Source organism: Monodon monoceros, unplaced genomic scaffold (assembly GCF_005190385.1).
Source record: "Monodon monoceros isolate NGI ecotype Baffin Bay Population unplaced genomic scaffold, NGI_Narwhal_1 Super_Scaffold_5, whole genome shotgun sequence".
NCBI classification, from domain to species: Eukaryota; Metazoa; Chordata; class Mammalia; order Artiodactyla; family Monodontidae; genus Monodon; species Monodon monoceros.
Window position 1 is genome coordinate 112453723 of NW_021703782.1, and position 15524 is coordinate 112469246.

General features: G+C 64.5%; 2 protein-coding genes across 2 annotated transcripts; one reads left to right on the top strand and one right to left on the bottom strand.

Annotated features, from left to right (window-relative positions):
* Positions 1-255: 255 nt before the first annotated feature.
* On the top strand, positions 256-8745 carry MAMDC4 (MAM domain containing 4). The gene is made up of 27 exons (XM_029203282.1): positions 256-301; positions 968-1075; positions 1149-1322; positions 1402-1527; positions 1692-1822; positions 1906-1990; positions 2141-2266; positions 2439-2576; positions 2667-2755; positions 2841-3014; positions 3274-3358; positions 3444-3623; positions 3728-3853; positions 4014-4145; positions 4696-4812; positions 4979-5113; positions 5252-5388; positions 5459-5678; positions 5781-5918; positions 6030-6148; positions 6234-6324; positions 6478-6624; positions 6804-6938; positions 7041-7168; positions 7273-7381; positions 7752-7930; positions 8059-8745. The coding sequence occupies exons 1-27, from the start codon at positions 256-258 to the stop codon at positions 8098-8100; spliced, it is 3417 nt and encodes a 1138-aa protein (XP_029059115.1). The 3' UTR covers positions 8101-8745.
* A 432-nt stretch (positions 8746-9177) lies between these two features.
* EDF1 (endothelial differentiation related factor 1) lies at positions 9178-12821 on the bottom strand. The gene is made up of 5 exons (XM_029203939.1): positions 12634-12821; positions 11098-11149; positions 10571-10731; positions 10189-10282; positions 9178-9626 (listed from the first exon to the last, which is right to left on the bottom strand). The coding sequence occupies exons 1-5, from the start codon at positions 12709-12711 to the stop codon at positions 9565-9567; spliced, it is 447 nt and encodes a 148-aa protein (XP_029059772.1). The 5' UTR covers positions 12712-12821; the 3' UTR covers positions 9178-9564.
* Between the last annotated feature and the right edge of the window lie 2703 nt (positions 12822-15524).

A 15524-nucleotide genomic window follows, 5' to 3' on the forward strand; every position in this document is an offset into this window, starting at 1 on the left:
CCTGAAGGAGCCAGGCAGGTGGGAGCTCACCTAGGCCAGGGGCCCCTCTCCTGGATGCTTTTACAGCCGGGTGCCCATCCTTGTCAGCGCAGGGCGGGGCCAGGCGAGGGGCTGCAGGTACAAATGGGGCTGAGCCCTGCTCTCCAATTAAAGCAGAGTCAGCCGGTGGGGCCTCGGGCTGATAACCAGGAAAAGTCCCCACCAGGCTGGCCGGTGTACACACTGCCCCTTGGTCTCCCTCCCTCTGGCCTGACCATGTCTCTGCCCGGCCACCTCCTGCCCGTCTTGGTCCTGCTCCTGGGTGAGTTGTCGGGCCTGGCTCCCGAAGCAGGAACGTCCGGGGGCTCGGGTGCTGGGCCTACAGAGAAGGAGGGGTTCAGGCCCTGGACGGCCTGCAGTGGGGGACGCAGGCGAGCCCTTGGGGTCCTGGGGATGGCCCCGCTGGGGAAGGGTGCTGCTCTCCCTGGCCTCAATCTCCACCTGGGCCCCAAGGTGAGAGGGCCCTGAAAGCAGATGGCAGGCAGCCACCTTGACCTGGACAGAGCTTTGGGGGGCCTGGGCCACCCGTTGATGCATCGCCTTGAGGGGGCTCCCTGATGGCAGCCCCTCCGGTTTCTTGCTGGCCTCCTGTTCTCTTCCCCAGGGAGTGTCCCACATCAGGGGTCCTTGGTCCCTCGCTCGCCCACGCACCCCCCCATCCTGACACGCAGGCAGCCTCTCCAGGTTCAGTCATTCTCTGCTTGGCCCTGACAGAGACCCCCCAGGTGGCAGTTCTCTGGGTTCCAGGCCCCCAGACACAGACCCAGCCCCCTCCCTGCATGACTTCCTGGCCTGGACCCCAAAGCAGTGTGACCTATGTCCCGGGATGCCCGAGTCTGAGCAGTTTCTGGGCCATGGAACAGTCCCAGGCAAACTGGGATGTGGGGTCTCCCTACCCCAGGCCACCTGGCTGTCTCTCTGTTGGCAGCAAGGTCCCCGGGCTGGGCCTGGGGCCCCAGCCGCTGCAGACCCCCCCGCGAGGCCGTGTGCAACTTCGTGTGTGACTGCAGGGGCTGCCCCGACGAGGCCCAGTGTGGTGAGCCGGGGCCGGGCAGGGAGCGGGCAGGGCCGGCGCTTGCAGGCACCCCACCTGACCACCTGCCCTGCAGGTTACCACGGGGCCTCACCCACCCTGGGCGCCCCCTTCGCCTGCGACTTCGAGCAGGACTCCTGTGGCTGGCGGGACATGAGCACCTCGGGCTACAGCTGGCTCCGAGAACGGGCAGGGGCCGCGCCGGAGGGTCCAGGGCCGCGCTCGGACCACACTCTGGGCACTGACCTCGGTGAGGCCTGGGCGGGTCTCCACACCAGCCCTCCCCTCTGTGCTTCCTGCCCGGTCTCCTGACCTCTCGGCCCGGCCAGGCTGGTACGTGGCTGCTGGCACACACCGTGGGAGAGAGGCAGCCACCGCAGCCCTGCGCTCCCCAACCCTGCGTGAGGCAGCCCCCTCCTGTGAGCTGAGCCTCTGGTACCACGTGGCCTCTGGAGGTGCGGGTCCCGAGGGGAGGGACTGGGAAAGGAAGGGGAGCTGCCGCAGAGACGGGAGGGCGCCCCCAGGACGGGACGGGCAGGGGTCCTGGGGCAGGGCGCAGCAGCCACCGGGCAGGGGGAGGGGTCCCGGGGCTCGAGATGCCTGGGACGCCCCACTGCAGGTGTGGCCGAGCTGCGGCTGGAGCTGACCCACGGTGTGGAGACACTGACCCTGTGGCGGAGCTCGGGGCCCTGGGTCCCAGGCTGGCAGGAGCTGGTGGTGCCCACCGGCCGCATCCAGGGTGACTTCAGGGTGAGACGGGGACGGTCGCATGGTGGGGGCAGCGAGGAGGGTCTGAGCTCTGCCTGAGATCCCAGGGACCTCGCTCTCTTCAGGTGACCTTCTCTGCCACCCGAAACGCCACCCGCAGGGGTGCTGTGGCCTTGGACGACGTGGCCTTCTGGAGCTGTGGGTTGCCCAGTAAGGTCCCCAGGCCGTGAACGCACACCTGGGTGGGGGAGGGGTTAGCAGGAGCCCGTGGTCCCCTCATTCCGGCCTTGAGCCTCTCCCCAAGCTGCCCTGACCTGGAGCCTTGGGGTGGGGTGATGTGTTAACCCTCCCCCACCCTAGCCCCGCAGGCGCACTGCCCCCTGGGGCATCACCATTGCCAGAACAAGGCCTGCGTGGAGCCCCACCAGCTGTGCGACGGGGAGGACAACTGCGGCGACGGTTCAGATGAGGACACGCCCACCTGCAGTGAGCCGGGGCTGGCGGGGCCGCAGGCGGGGGTTGTCCCTTGGCACGGTCCTTCTGGGGGTGAGGCAGCTCCTGTCCACCTGGAGCTGGGGCCATCAGCGCAGGCCCGGGGAGGCGGGGGGCCCAGGGAGGAGGCCCCGCGTGGTAGCCGGAGCCCCGCTTCCTGCCCTAGACCACCACACGGCCACCGATTTTGAGAGGGGCTTGGGCCTGTGGAACCGCTCAGAGGGCTGGGCCTGGAACCACAGCGCGGGCGGCCCACAGCACCCCGCCTGGCCGCACCGTGACCACAGCCGGAACAGCGCGCAGGGTGAGGCCCCCCAGGGACCCCGGCCGCCACCCGGGCCACGCTCGGCCACAGCACCCCGGCCACCCCGGCTCACGCCTGCTGTCTCCCCAGGCTCCTTCCTGGTGTCCGTGGCAGAGCCCAACGCCCCAGCCATCCTCTCCAGCCCCGAGTTCCAGGCCTCGGCCCCCCAGAAGTGCTCGGTGAGGCGGGTGGAGGACACAGGGTGGCCACCCTGATCGCCTGGGCCCTGGAGAGCCTCCCCTGACATGCTCACTCCCCTTCCAGCTCACCTTCTATCACTACCTGCACGGGTCCGAGGCTGGCTGCCTCCAGGTGTTCCTGCAGACGCGGAGCACTGGCGCCCCCCAGGCCGCTGTCCTGCTGCGCAGGCGCCATGGGGAACTGGGGGCCGCCTGGGTCCGAGACCGCGTTGACATCCAGAGCAAGCACCCCTTTCGGGTGAGGCTGGCGAGGGCAGCACCATGCAGGGACGTGGGGAGGTCCAGGGGCCCCTCAGGGAGTCCGGGCTGGGCCCCTCCGCTGTCTCAGCAGGAAGGCAAGCCAGAGGGGAGGAGGGGCTGCCTGCCGAGGCCCCTCCTGCAGGGCTGGGGTGGTGACGGGAGGGAGCGTCCAACGATAGACAGGTACGAGGTGTGGGTCGTGGGGAGAGGGCTCGAGGGAGCAGACCCAGGGATGACAGAGCCGCCTCCACCCTCAGATCCTCCTGGCCGGGCAGACGGGCCCGGGGGGCGTCGTGGGCCTGGATGACCTCATCCTGTCTGACCACTGCAAACCAGTCCCAGGTGAGCCTGCTGGGCACCCCCCCGCCCCCCGTGAGGAGAAGCACAGCCCCCACCCACCTGCCTGATCCCTGCTCTGCCCCCACAGAGGTGGCTGGCCCACCTCCTGGGCTCTGGGCTCCAGGTCCCCGGTCCCAGCTGTCCAGCCTACAGCCCTGGAATTTCTGCGAGCCCGGACATCTCTTGTGTGGGGACCTGTGTGTCCCCCCGGAGCAGCTGTGTGACTTCCAGCAGCAGTGCCCTGGGGGCGAGGATGAGCAGGAATGCGGTAAGAGGCGGAGCTGGGTGCGGGGAGCCCTCACCTCCCTTCCCCCAGACCAGCCCCCGCTCGCAGTGGTGGGCGGGGGCCGTTCACACCGGCTGCCATTGCAGGCACCACGGACTTCGAGTCCCCCTCGGCCGGGGGCTGGGAGGATGCCAGTGTGGGGCGGCTGCAGTGGGTGCGTCTCCCGTCCCAGGACAGCGGGAGCCCTGGCTTGGACGCCAGCAGGGCCGCTGGTGAGGCCCGAGTGCCCCGCCCAGGGCAGCCTGCAGCCTGCCTTCCAACTGCACCCGCACAAGGGTCCCCGCTCTGCTTCTTTTCACCGGGGAGGGTCTCTGAATTGGGGGTTGTCCCCCATTCTCAGGAATCAGCTCTGAGAGGCCTGCTCTTCCCCAGGGCACTTCCTGTCCGTGCAGAGGGCCTGGGGGCAGCTAGCAGAGCAGGCCCGCGTCCTCACACCCACCCTGGGCCCCTCTGGCCCCCGCTGTGAACTCCACATGGCTTACTATTTTCAGAGTCACCCCCAAGGTACCACTGTCCCTCCAGGCCCTCTGCCCAGCCCTGGGGCGGAGGTGGGGGGGGCCAGCCCACAGTGACCCCTTACCAGGCTTCCTGGAGCTGGTCGTGGTGGAAGGCAGCAGCCGTGAGCTGGTGTGGCAGGCCGCGGGCAGCAGCTCCGGGGGCTGGAAAGTGGACACAGTCCTTCTCGGGGCTCGCCACCGGCCCTTCCGGGTGAGGCGGGCAGCCTGGGGCGGGGGGCGAGGGGCACGCGGAGCTGGCCCTGACTTACCGGCCCGTCCCCCACGCCCCCGTGAAGCTGGAGTTCGTTGGGCTGCTGGACCTGGACGGCCCTGGCCAGCAGGGCGCCAGGGTGGACGGCGTGACCCTGAAGGACTGCAGCCCTGCGGCGGTCACCGAGAAAGGTGACCACCGTGGCCCAGTCCCCACCCAGGGGCCTCCCACCCAGGCCTCCTCGAGGGACCCCCGGGAGTCCCCAGTCCGGGAGCAAGTCTCTCCCCCCGTCTCGGGGCTCAGGAGGGGTGCGGGGGCTGCTGACCCCCCAGTGCCTTACCCCCAGAGATCTCCTGTAACTTTGAGCGGGGCACCTGCGGCTGGCACACTGGCCACCTCACAGATGCCCACTGGCACCGAGTCGAGAGCCGTGGCCCTGGGTACGACCACACCACAGGCCAAGGTGAGGCGGGGCGCCCCGACCTGGGGACAGCTCTCAGACTCGGAGCGGCCTCCCATACCCACCCCGGGGGCCTCCCAGACCGGACTCCCAGGGGGCAGAGGGGAGCTCTGGGCTGAGTGTCCCCAGCCTGGCGTCTCTGCGGCTCAGCCCCGCGGCCCGCCTGCAGGCCACTTCATGCTCCTAGACCCCACGGAACCCCCAGCCCAGGGCCCTGGTGCTCACCTGCTCACCTGGCCCCAGTCACCCGCGGCCGCTCAGGAGTGCCTCTCCTTCTGGTACCACCTCTATGGGCCCCAGACCGGTGAGACCCCGTGCTGGGCGGGGCCGTGGTGGAGGCCCACGGGGGGCCCGAGTTCTGTCTCTGGGCCCGTCGGGGCTCTAGGAGGGGTGAGAGGCAGGAGTCGGGGTCTTGTCCCCTCCAAACCCTGCCTCCCCCTAGGGACTCTGCGCCTGGCAATGAAGCGAGAAGGGGAGAGAGAAAGGCACCTGTGGTCGCAGTCTGGCACCCACGGCAACCGCTGGCATGAGGCCTGGGCCACCCTCCACCACCCGCAGGACTCCAGCGCCAAGTACCAAGTGAGGCCTGGTGCCCGGCAGAGGTGGGCAGGGCAAGGCCCCAGACAGCTGACCCCCTGCTGTCCCCCAGCTGCTGTTCGAGGGCCTCCGGGACGGGTACCACGGCACCATGGCGCTGGACGACGTGACTGTGCGGCCTGGGCCCTGCTGGGCCCCCAAGCGCTGCTCCTTCGAGGACTCGGCCTGCGGCTTCTCCACGGGGGGCCGGGGCCTCTGGACACGCCAGGCCAATGCCACGGGCCAGGCGGTCCGGGGCCCCCCTGCAGACCACACCACAGAGACGGCTCAGGGTGCCGGCAGGGGGTGGGGCAGAGGCGTGGGGTGGGGGTGGGGAGCTGGGGGGCAGGGGCGGGGCGGGGGGGGGCCGGCAGGCTGACGCTGGCACCCCCCAGGGCACTACATGGTGGTGGACATGAGCCCGCAGGCCCTGCCCCGTGGCCACGTGGCTTCCCTGATTTCAGAGGAGCACAGGCCCCTGGCCCAGGCCGCCTGCCTGACCTTCTGGTACCACCTGAGCCTCCGCAACCCAGGTGAGGGGCTGCCGGGAGCAGGGCCCATGGGTCCCCTCAGGCCCCTGCGTGGAGGCCGCTCGGGAGCCGCCCCGCTGCCGCTGACCGGGGCTGTGGCTGCTCGGGCGGCAGGCACCCTGAGGGTCCACGTGGAGGAGGCTGAGAAGAGGCAGGTGCTCAGCATTGGCGCCCATGGAGGGTTCGCCTGGCACCTGGGTAGCGTGGACTTGCAGGCCGAGCGGGCCTGGAGGGTGAGCGGGGTGGAGGGCCCTCCTCACCCCCAAGGGCCATCCAGTGCCGACCAGAAGCGAGCCCCCCCGCCCTGTGCCCACCCAGGTGGTGTTTGAGGCCGTGGCCGCCGGCGTGGAGCACTCCTACATCGCGCTGGACGACCTGCTCCTCCAGGACGGGCCCTGCCCTCGGCCAGGTGGGAGCCCGTGGCCTGGCCCTGGGACCTGCTTGGCTCCTGGTGGTACCGGCTCCGTGCCTCCCCCGAGACGCCTGGCCTGACCTCTACCCCCCGCAGCGGTGGTGCCCCGGGGACGGGGGCAGCACCGCTTATTGCCCAAGTCCCTTGCAGCTTCCTGTGACTTTGAGGCTGGTCTGTGTGGCTGGAACCATCTGCCCTGGCCTGGCCTGGGCGGGTACAGCTGGGACTGGAGCAGTGGAGCCACGCCCTCCCGCTACCCCCAGCCGCCTGTGGACCACACCCTGGGCACAGAGGCAGGTGGGTCTGAGTCGGGAAGGGACCCCAGCGCCATACACACCCCCCGCCACACACCTCACTCACCCCAGTCCGGGCCAACCGGCCAGCCCAGCCAGGCTCCCGCCAGGGTCAGAGGCCAAAGGTCAGGGGGGGCTGGCTCCATCCGGTCCACGGGGCACCGTGCCCTCTCTCGTTGCCAGGCCACTTTGCTCTCTTCGAAACGGGCGTGCTGGGCCCAGGGGGCCGAGCGGCCTGGCTGCGCAGCCAGCCACTGCCCGCCACCGAGGCCTCCTGCCTCCGCTTCTGGTACCACATGGGCTTTCCTGAGCACTTCTGTGAGTCGGGCCGGCAGCGAGGGTGGTGGGGGAACCGGGCACGGGGGCAGCCCCGCCTCCCGCCGGGTCGGGGGCCTGACACCCCTGGCCCCCTGCTCTCAGACAAGGGTGAGCTGAGGGTACTCCTGAGCAGCGCCCGGGGTCAGCTGGCCGTGTGGGGCGCAGGCGGGCGCCTGCGGCACCAGTGGCTGGAAGGCCAGGTGGAAGTGGCCAGCGCCGAGGAGTTCCAGGTGAGGCCGGGCCGCCCAGAGCCGGGGGACCTCAGGGGGCTCAGGAGCTCAGGAGGGGCCATCCTCCTCCTCGGTGGGCCCAGCCTCTTCTCCCTCCCGGTTAGATCGTGTTTGAAGCCACTCTGGGCGGCCAGCCAGCCCTGGGGCCCATTGCCCTGGATGACGTTGAGTACCTGGCCGGGCAACGTTGCCAGCTGCCTACACCCAGCCAGGGTAAGCCCTGCCCCGGGTCTGAGCCTCCACCAGCTTCGGTGGTTCACGGCCCCTGTTCCCTCTGCACTCCGTGCTCCCACTTGCAGTCAGGCCAGAGGCCACAGCCAGCCTCGTGCTGGAGCGCTTGCTACTGTTTTGTGACAACGGCGGGGTGGGGCCCTCACCTGGGGCCACGACTCCCCCAGCTCCGCAGCTGGCAGCCGCCTGCCCACCAGGGCCCGGCCTCAGCTGGGAGCCTTGTGTGGGCACGACCGGCGCCCCTCCTTTAGCGGGGGGCGCAGAAGTCCTCAGGGCTGTGGGGACGGCCGTGCCCGGGCGTGGGGCTGACAGGGAGGGCTCGGATCCCAGGTCACGCGCCCTGCGCCCACAGGAGACACAGCAGTGGCCACGTCGGTGCCAGCGGTGGTTGGCGGCACCCTCCTCCTCCTCATGCTGCTGGTGTTGCTTGGACTTGCGGGACGGCACTGGCTGCACAACAGGGGGGGCTGCCCCTTCTGGGGGGAGACGGACACCGTGGCCCCCAGCTTTGACAACATTCTCTTCAACGCGGTAGGAGCCCTGGGGGGGGCGGCGGGCAGGAGCCCCTGAGCCCTGCACTCGGCTGGACGGTGAACAGGACCCTCCCACACGCGGGGCCACCGCTGCCCGGTGGCCACAGATCTCCTCCTTCCTCCTAGGGCCATGTCACCCTGCCAGCATCGGTCACCAATGACCAGTAGATGACGCAGAGAAGACCCCGTGGCCCAGGGACCAACACCTTCCCCACCCCCGCAGGACACGTCGAGTCCCTGCATCCCTCACCCTCACAGGGGCCGCAGCTACATACCCCAGCAATAAGTGGCCCGGCCCACAAGGGACCCCCCGCTGGCCAGCCAAGGTTGAGGCCAGCAGGAAGCGGGGGCTCCCCGGGGTTCCCCAGACCCAACCCGACCTGCCCAAGTGGATGTGCTTGGGGGCCCCTCCCACGTGCCTCAGTGGCTCAGGAGACTGGAAACAGGCAGGCCCCGGAGACGGCACCAGGGGCTAGAGGCACCAGGAGGGAGGCGCAGCGGGACCTGAGAAGCCCCTGCCCCAGGCCGAGCGAACCTCCGGCCAGCCTAGTGGGACTCCGACCCAGGCCCATCAGGGGCCCCACCTCACCGGGCGATTCTGCATTTGATTTAAGACAGAGAGAAATCCCCAGAGCTGCTGGTGACAGACTTAGGAGCAGACACTTAACTGGGTCCAAGGTGGCACGGAGCTGGACTTGTAGGAGGAATGCCCTGATATGTCCCCTGTCCCAAATAAAGGTCGCCGTGTCCACCCTCCCATGGTCAAGGTCCCCGCCCACACGCCACCCTCATCTAATAAAATGGAGCTGAGTCTTTCTGACCTAGGGACAGTCCCAGGCTCTGGTCTTCCACGAGGGAGATTCAGACACCACCTGCCACGTCTGGAAGGCCCCCCGGGCATGGCTGTCCTAGGGGAGGGGGTGACGGCCACACCTGCATGGCCAGGTGCTCCCTGGACTCCAGCCCACCTTGCCACCCCGGCCCACTGGGCTCTGCACGGAACGATGTGACCAGGGACTCGGTGCCAGGGGAGGGCCAGGGTCTGGTGCCAAGAAGCTGATGGACGCCCACTAACCGTCCCGGCAGAGGTGACAAGCAACAGCCTGCAGAACGACCCTCCTGGCCCTCAGACTCCCCCCACAGTGCTTCATGCAAACAGCCCTTCGCCACACTGGGGGCCAGAGGGAGGGGGAGCTGCAGGCACAAGAGACGAGACCGGACAGCAAGGATTCAGCACCAGCAGGAAGGGCGACAAACGTTTATTAGCTTCTCTACGAGTCGGGCCGGACACGCAGCTCCTCTCCCAGACGGTGGCTGCCCACCGTGTGCGAGGCGGTTCCCCCTCCGAGCTCCCTGGAGCCACAGCCGTGACAGGGCAGACCCCGGGGGAGAGGAAGGCAGCGCTCTGCACCCCACGTGAGGGACGGGGACAGGAAGGAAAACAATCAGGAGAAGCAAACACGCTGCAAGGTTTTGTTAGTTTGACAGCAGGTACGGGTAGAGAGGGTTCCCGGGCAGGGCTACCGCCCTGTGTTCCGCACGGCCGGTGAGGAGACCCGCGCTGGCGCTGGTGGTCAAGGGGAACCAGCCAGACGAGATCAGCCGGAACGCACTGATTTCGAGGCTTTGTGCTCATTTCGCCCTCGGCCCCTTCTCGATCGGCTTCCCAATGTCTCTCCCCCGGAGCTTGAGGCCTGAAAGAGCCACCGGCCCATGACCACTGCAGCTCGCCCCTGGGTCTTCAAGGCACAGGGAAGCTCCACAGCACCCCTACCCACTGCCCCGGAGGGGGCAGCGGCACCCGCACCGACCCTTGAGCGCGTCCCAGGCTCCACTGGAGGTGGGGGGCAGTGGGCGCGTGTGTGGAGGGGCGGGAAACCGATGAGCACCACGCCCACCACACTACTAGCTTCCACGCCTGACTCTGAAGAGCACGTGCCTGCCCATCTTTGTGGGGACAGAGGACGCCCCTCCCCAGAACTAGGCCTCCTCGCTCTGGGAGCCACGCTGCCGCCAATGCTGGGGGCGGGGCAGGGAGAGCGAGGCCCACAGCACAGGGGGCTCGGGGAGATGCCAAAGGGGGAGGCGCCCAGACACTACATGCTCGTGGGAATTTTCTTCAGGCTCCGGAGAATTCCGGGGCCCCAGGGGCCTTCCTGCGCCCCTCCTCACCAAGCCCACCCAGGAGGGGCGGCCGTACCGTGCGCGGTCAGGCAGTGGCAGCCGAGACCCACTGAAGGATGGCGGGACACTCACCGATGGCTCTCTCGATCTTGCCCAGAACCTGGTTGTTAGGAATGGCCCGGCCACTCTCATAGTCCGCGATGACCTGTGGCTTTTCATTGATTTTCTAAAGAGAACGTGTATTTGCACACGTCAGTTCCAGAAGGAGATGCTGGGAGACTAGAACACAGCCAGGTGAGGCGCCTCAGGCGCCGACCCCCGGGGCACTGTGCAGGCCGAGGGTCTGAGCGGATAGCAGCTCAGGAAGTTACAGCTGACTCGTGTGGCCCCCCCGAGAGGCCTCAGGGTTCCCGGGGCAAGAGCGAACTGAAGCCCTCAAGTCACCAGGCGAGCGGACCCCACGCCTCCCGCCTGCCCGACCACGGCCTGGGAGGAGGGGACCCGCCGTGCTCACCGTCGCCAGGTCCTTCTGCGTCAGTCCTTTGCCCTGCCGGCCCTGCTGGATCACCTTGCCCACCTCCAGGGTCACCCGGTCGTGGTGCAGCTCCTCGGTCTCCCGGTCCAGCTTGGCTGTGTTCTTGGTGATCGAATGCTGTTTGTTCTGGCCGGCGGCCCCTGGACCGGCACGAGGCAAGAGCAGAGGAGAGGGTTTGCAATGAAGCCGAAGGAGAGCCATTTCAGAACGGGAACCAGGCCCAAGAGGCGCCCTGTGCCCAGGGTGACGTGCTAGGCCAGGCCACCCAAAGTGGGGACAAGAGCACGCAAAGGACAAGTCCAGAATCTGTGGACTAAGGAGGAGAACAATCCCTCCTGACCTACGCCAACCACAGCTGCTCTCACAAGATCCCTGACGTCGCCCAGCTCTGCAGCGGCTTCAGCTGCCAGCAGCCACCCGACAGCCTGGGGGCAGCACTCACACATCTGCAGGTACGAACCCCAAGAGCACCCCCCGGTCTTGCGAGTGGACACACGAGTACCTACATTTCTTGGAAGTCTCCACATCTTCTCCTCGTCTCTGAGCTGCTAAGATGGCCTAGAAAATTAGCAAGTGTTTTTCGGTCAAAATTAGCTTTGCAGTATTTGGCAAACACCAGTTTAGGCTGCTGTCAGCCAGTCAGCGCACTGCTAACGCCTGGTGCTTTTTGAGCCCGTGAGCTCCGAGCTCATGCCCCTAAGCGCCGTACTACGTGCCTAGTACCTGATGCTTTTTCAAGGACTGACAAGCAAATGCTGGGTTTAAACCAAAGCCCGTTATACAAATCCTTCTACAACCAAATATCCAGGCAACTCTCAATAAACTCCTGCTAAGGAAAACAGAAAGAGCTCACATCTTTGCTGCTGAAAACAATGTGCTAATGGATTCCTTCCAGAAACCCACACTTGAAATAGATTTACCTCTCTAGTACACTCTCCTGCAAAAGCAGGAAGGAACGTCAAGTGAGGACCTGGTCTGGCCTTCCTCAGCCAATCCGGCTCCTAATAAAAGACAGTACGTCGCACAAAGCCTGCAGCCCCCGTCCCCAACATCAGCAAAGACAGCGACACCCCCTGATCTACAGTCACCGGATATTAATGTAGTGTATTTCTTGAAGCTTCTGACACCTCAGAGACATGACTGTGCGACATTCTCAGTGTGACAGGTGCACAGATGCTTTCTAGAGCTGTTCACATGATTCCTAGCTTGTGGCTATTAAGTTTCCTTTGGAAAAAAAAAAAAGAGAGTGAGTTTGGTTTTGACTAACTGAGAAGTCCTGGGCAGGTCAATGAATGCTGATCACCAGGGCCAAAGCTAGTCCTGGCCCAGACCTGGCACTGCGTGTCTAAGGCTGGCCCAAGACGGCCTGAGAGCAGAAACAAGCAGGGGTGGGGACTAAACTGCCCTTCCCCTTTTCCCTCACATCGACTCACAGATGAACCCCGGATGGACTAGCCAGGGAACCTTCTGCCCCAAGTACCCCTCAGGGCATGCCAGCTACCCTTGCAAGTTGGGGACGCAGGGTCCACCTGCACGCTGGGTCCTAGGCCACCTCAGCCTGGGGCCAGGGACCCCCTATGACCGGCAATGTGCTTCAGTGGGCTCCACAGGCGGCAGCGGACTGGCCAGGCACCCGGCAGCCCGCAGAAGCGGGAAGGAGACCCTGGGGCGGGGGTGCCAGGCAACCGTGCCCCTGTCCCATCCCTTCCCTGGACCCACCACCTATCTGCGCTCCATCCCCCATCTCCGCCCCGAGGTCCACCCCGCTAACCTCGCCCCGCTGCCCTCCAGTCCCTATGTACCTGTCCCCACCAAGAGGTCCAGCGCCTCGCCCGCAGGCCTGTGTCACTGCCCTAAGACCATCCGGACCCTTCCACCCCCACCCCGCCCCCGTCTCCCACTCCTGCCCCCGGCCCCCGCCCCCTGTCCCCGCTCCGCTCCCACCCGGTCCCTGCTCCAGTCCCCACTCCCCGCCCCCAGCCCCACGTCCGCCCCGCCCGCGCGGCCGCTCCTGGGCCCCGAGGCCCGCGCTGCGCCCGCACCTGCTTGGACTTGGCCTGGGCGGCCGTGGGGCCCTTTTTGCGCAGCACCGTCACCGTGTCCCAGTCACTCTCAGCCATGGCGGGGCAGGCGGCACTGGCGGTCCGTCCGGCGGCTCCGCGGCAGCTGCTCGAAACCCGGCGACGCGACGACCCCTAGTCGCTCGGGCGCTTCCGGCGCCCGCCTCGGGCCCGCCCCCTCCTCCCATTGGCCGGCGGCTCTGGGGGCGGGCACTTCCCGCGGCTCGGGGCCAATCCGTGCCGGATCATCTGTGGAAACGCCGGAGGTGCGTGACGTGGGGCGGGAGAAGTCGCGGCCGGGGCGTGTGGCCGCTGGGGGGCGTTGTGGGGAGGGGCGGGGGGGGGCCAGGGGCAGCTGGAGGGGCGCTTGGGAGCGCTGGGGGGTGATGAGGGGCATGTGGGGCAATGAGAGGTACAGGGGCCGTAGGCGGGGAGGCGAGAGGATGAGGGGTTGGGAGGAAGGGGAACCCGGCTTGGGGAGGCGGCGCAGTGGTGGCTCTGGAACGGGGTCGGGGTGCAGGACGTGAAGAGGGGTACTGGGAGGGGAAGGGGAAATGCGAGTAGCGGGTGCTGTGCGCCGGGGCGAGAAGGGGAGAAGAGGGGACTCGGGGGAGGAGCAGGTAGGGGGAGGGAGACTGGGGTCCACACCTGGCTTCCTGGTCGCAGCTTTGGGGATGGGGATCGAGCAGCCCCGGCCTGGCCTGGCCCCTCGCGGGCAAGGTGGGCGCGCAAACTGGATGCAAGGGAAAGGTAGCCTCATCGATTTTCCTGTAGTTGAGGTTAGTTTCTGTTTCATGCCTTTTTTGGTCACCTGGCACGCAAATGGAAGTTCTATTTCTCTGGAGTTCTGCTCACGTGATGCAAAGATGATGGGGGCCAGGGTGCGGGTTAGGTGGGGCCTGAAGCAAATATATTTTGTGGGAGGACTCCAAGGAAATATATAAAATTATAAAAAACAAAATTAGTTACAAAAGAGAATGTTTTTGTATAACATGTATATTTTGAATAATATAATATATACGTAACTTTACAATATGTAGTATAATGTATACATAATATAACGCGAATAAGTTATTTTACAATAACTTTGTAATATTTTATAGTTATTTTATGATAATCTTGTATAATGAGAAAATAAGTCAATAAATGATAAATTTTAAAAAACTGACAAACGCCACACATCACAAAATTCAGAAAAATAACGTTTGTATGAATTAATGAATGCATAAAATGCTTTTGCTTACATTTTTGGTTGTATTCTCATTGAATGCCACATCATGACTTTGCAGAATTGTTTTACGGAAAGAACAGGAAGACAATTCAGACATTTTTCTAACCTGTGTGATCAAATTTGTCTCTGATTGTTAGCGTTGACCTCGGTTTGGGTAATACTTGCGCTTCGCACAGATGTGCTCACTCTTTGTAGCATTCTTATAGGTTTATGCTCCACAACACAGGAATTCTGATAAATGTGTACACTTTAATAATATAATATCCAGTTATCTTACCAGCAAAAGCAAGTATATTTAGGAATTACAATTCAGAATATTAAAACTGTGGCAGACCATAGGCAAATCGGGAGAACAGGAAGAACTTGCTTTTATAGGGAGAAGGGGGAGTTGGGACGGGCTGTGATAACCAAAGAGTTTGGGGAGCTGGGGGTCCAATGGAGGCTTCCTGTTGGCTGGACTGCTGCAGTCTCTGATTGGCTGGGCTGTTGGGGGGTGGAGGGAAGTTTCCTTCCTCCTGCCTGACGGTAAGTAGAGGTACCTTCCTGCCCAAGATGTAGGCAGAGATCTCTTCCTGTTTGGGGTAATTGACATGCATGGCAGGCATGAGGGCACACCGTACAGGCCAGTCCTGAGTCGACTCCAACTTCGGCTGAGTTTTCTGTAATTAAATCCACACATTCTATCCCGGAGTCAGAACAGCCGAGTCCTCTGCTAAAAATTTTGCACAGACTCCCTTTTGGTTCATACAACAAACCTTGTTTCTCCTTTGCTCCGCGTACTTCCAGTTCCGGGCGCTGTGCGGGTAGTAGTTGGCAGATGTAGAAGACGTACCTGCCCCAGGACAGGCCAGCAAGACTGTGAACAGCATAAAAATATCCCATGTACCCCAACTAAGTGCATCCCAACTCAAGCTCCTCTTAGTGGGGTCCCAAAAATGCCTGTGGTCACTGCAGCGGGCCCAGGAAGAGTGTGAAGAGAGAGGAGGCTGCTTAGAAAGAGATGGCGGTCTTAACCTCTTTAAGTCAAGATATCCTACTCCTGGAACTTAAGCAACACCCGGCCATGTGAACCCTCGAGTGAGGCCCTCTCTTGAGGGCTGTGATCCCCAAAGGAGAAGTTGCATCAGCTCCGTGGTGTTGCATCTGCCCTGGTTGGCTCAGCCCAGAGAGGGGGCATCCTAGACCCTGGTGTCTTCTGTCCATGCAGGTGTCTGCCAGGATAGCCATCATCACATCTGGCCCTTGTTCAGGAGTCCAGGTCTGATGCCACAGAGACCTCTGCAGCCCCTGTCCTTGTGGCATGAGCTACCACCAGGGCACAGGTGGTACAGGTGTCTGTGCCCCTCCCCCCGACCCATTCCCTGTCGGGTCACCCATGCTCACCCCCTCCTGGCTCTGGGTGCTCCTGATTTACTCAGGGTTCACGGGAAAGTAGCTTTGGGGGCGAAGCTGCAGCAGGGGGCATGGAGAATCAGCTTCAAGAGGCCTGGTGAGCAGCTCACATCTCCCCTGAGGTGCCACACCACTGCTGTTTAATGAATCCCCTGCTTGCCTTCACTAAAGTAACCAGTGTCACACATCTCCATTCATGGAGAAGGGGAAAGAGAATTCTGTAGCCTTCTGGAAAACAAAGATAAAACAT

Excerpts from the sequence above, each read along its gene's own strand:
- MAMDC4 (XM_029203282.1), top strand. The coding sequence starts at position 256 with ATGTCTCTGCCCGGCCACCTCCTGCCCGTCTTGGTCCTGCTCCTGG. Across the intron at positions 1,323-1,401 it reads CACTCTGGGCACTGACCTCG|GCTGGTACGTGGCTGCTGGC; the intron begins GTGAGGCCTGGG and ends CGGCCCGGCCAG. Across the intron at positions 5,679-5,780 it reads CACCACAGAGACGGCTCAGG|GGCACTACATGGTGGTGGAC; the intron begins GTGCCGGCAGGG and ends GGCACCCCCCAG.
- EDF1 (XM_029203939.1), bottom strand. The coding sequence starts at position 12,711 with ATGGCTGAGAGTGACTGGGACACGGTGACGGTGCTGCGCAAAAAGGGC. Across the intron at positions 10,283-10,570 it reads CGCAGAAGGACCTGGCGACG|AAAATCAATGAAAAGCCACA; the intron begins GTGAGCACGGCG and ends CGTTCTCTTTAG. Across the intron at positions 9,627-10,188 it reads CAAGATCGAGAGAGCCATCG|GCCTCAAGCTCCGGGGGAGA; the intron begins GTGAGTGTCCCG and ends TGGCTCTTTCAG.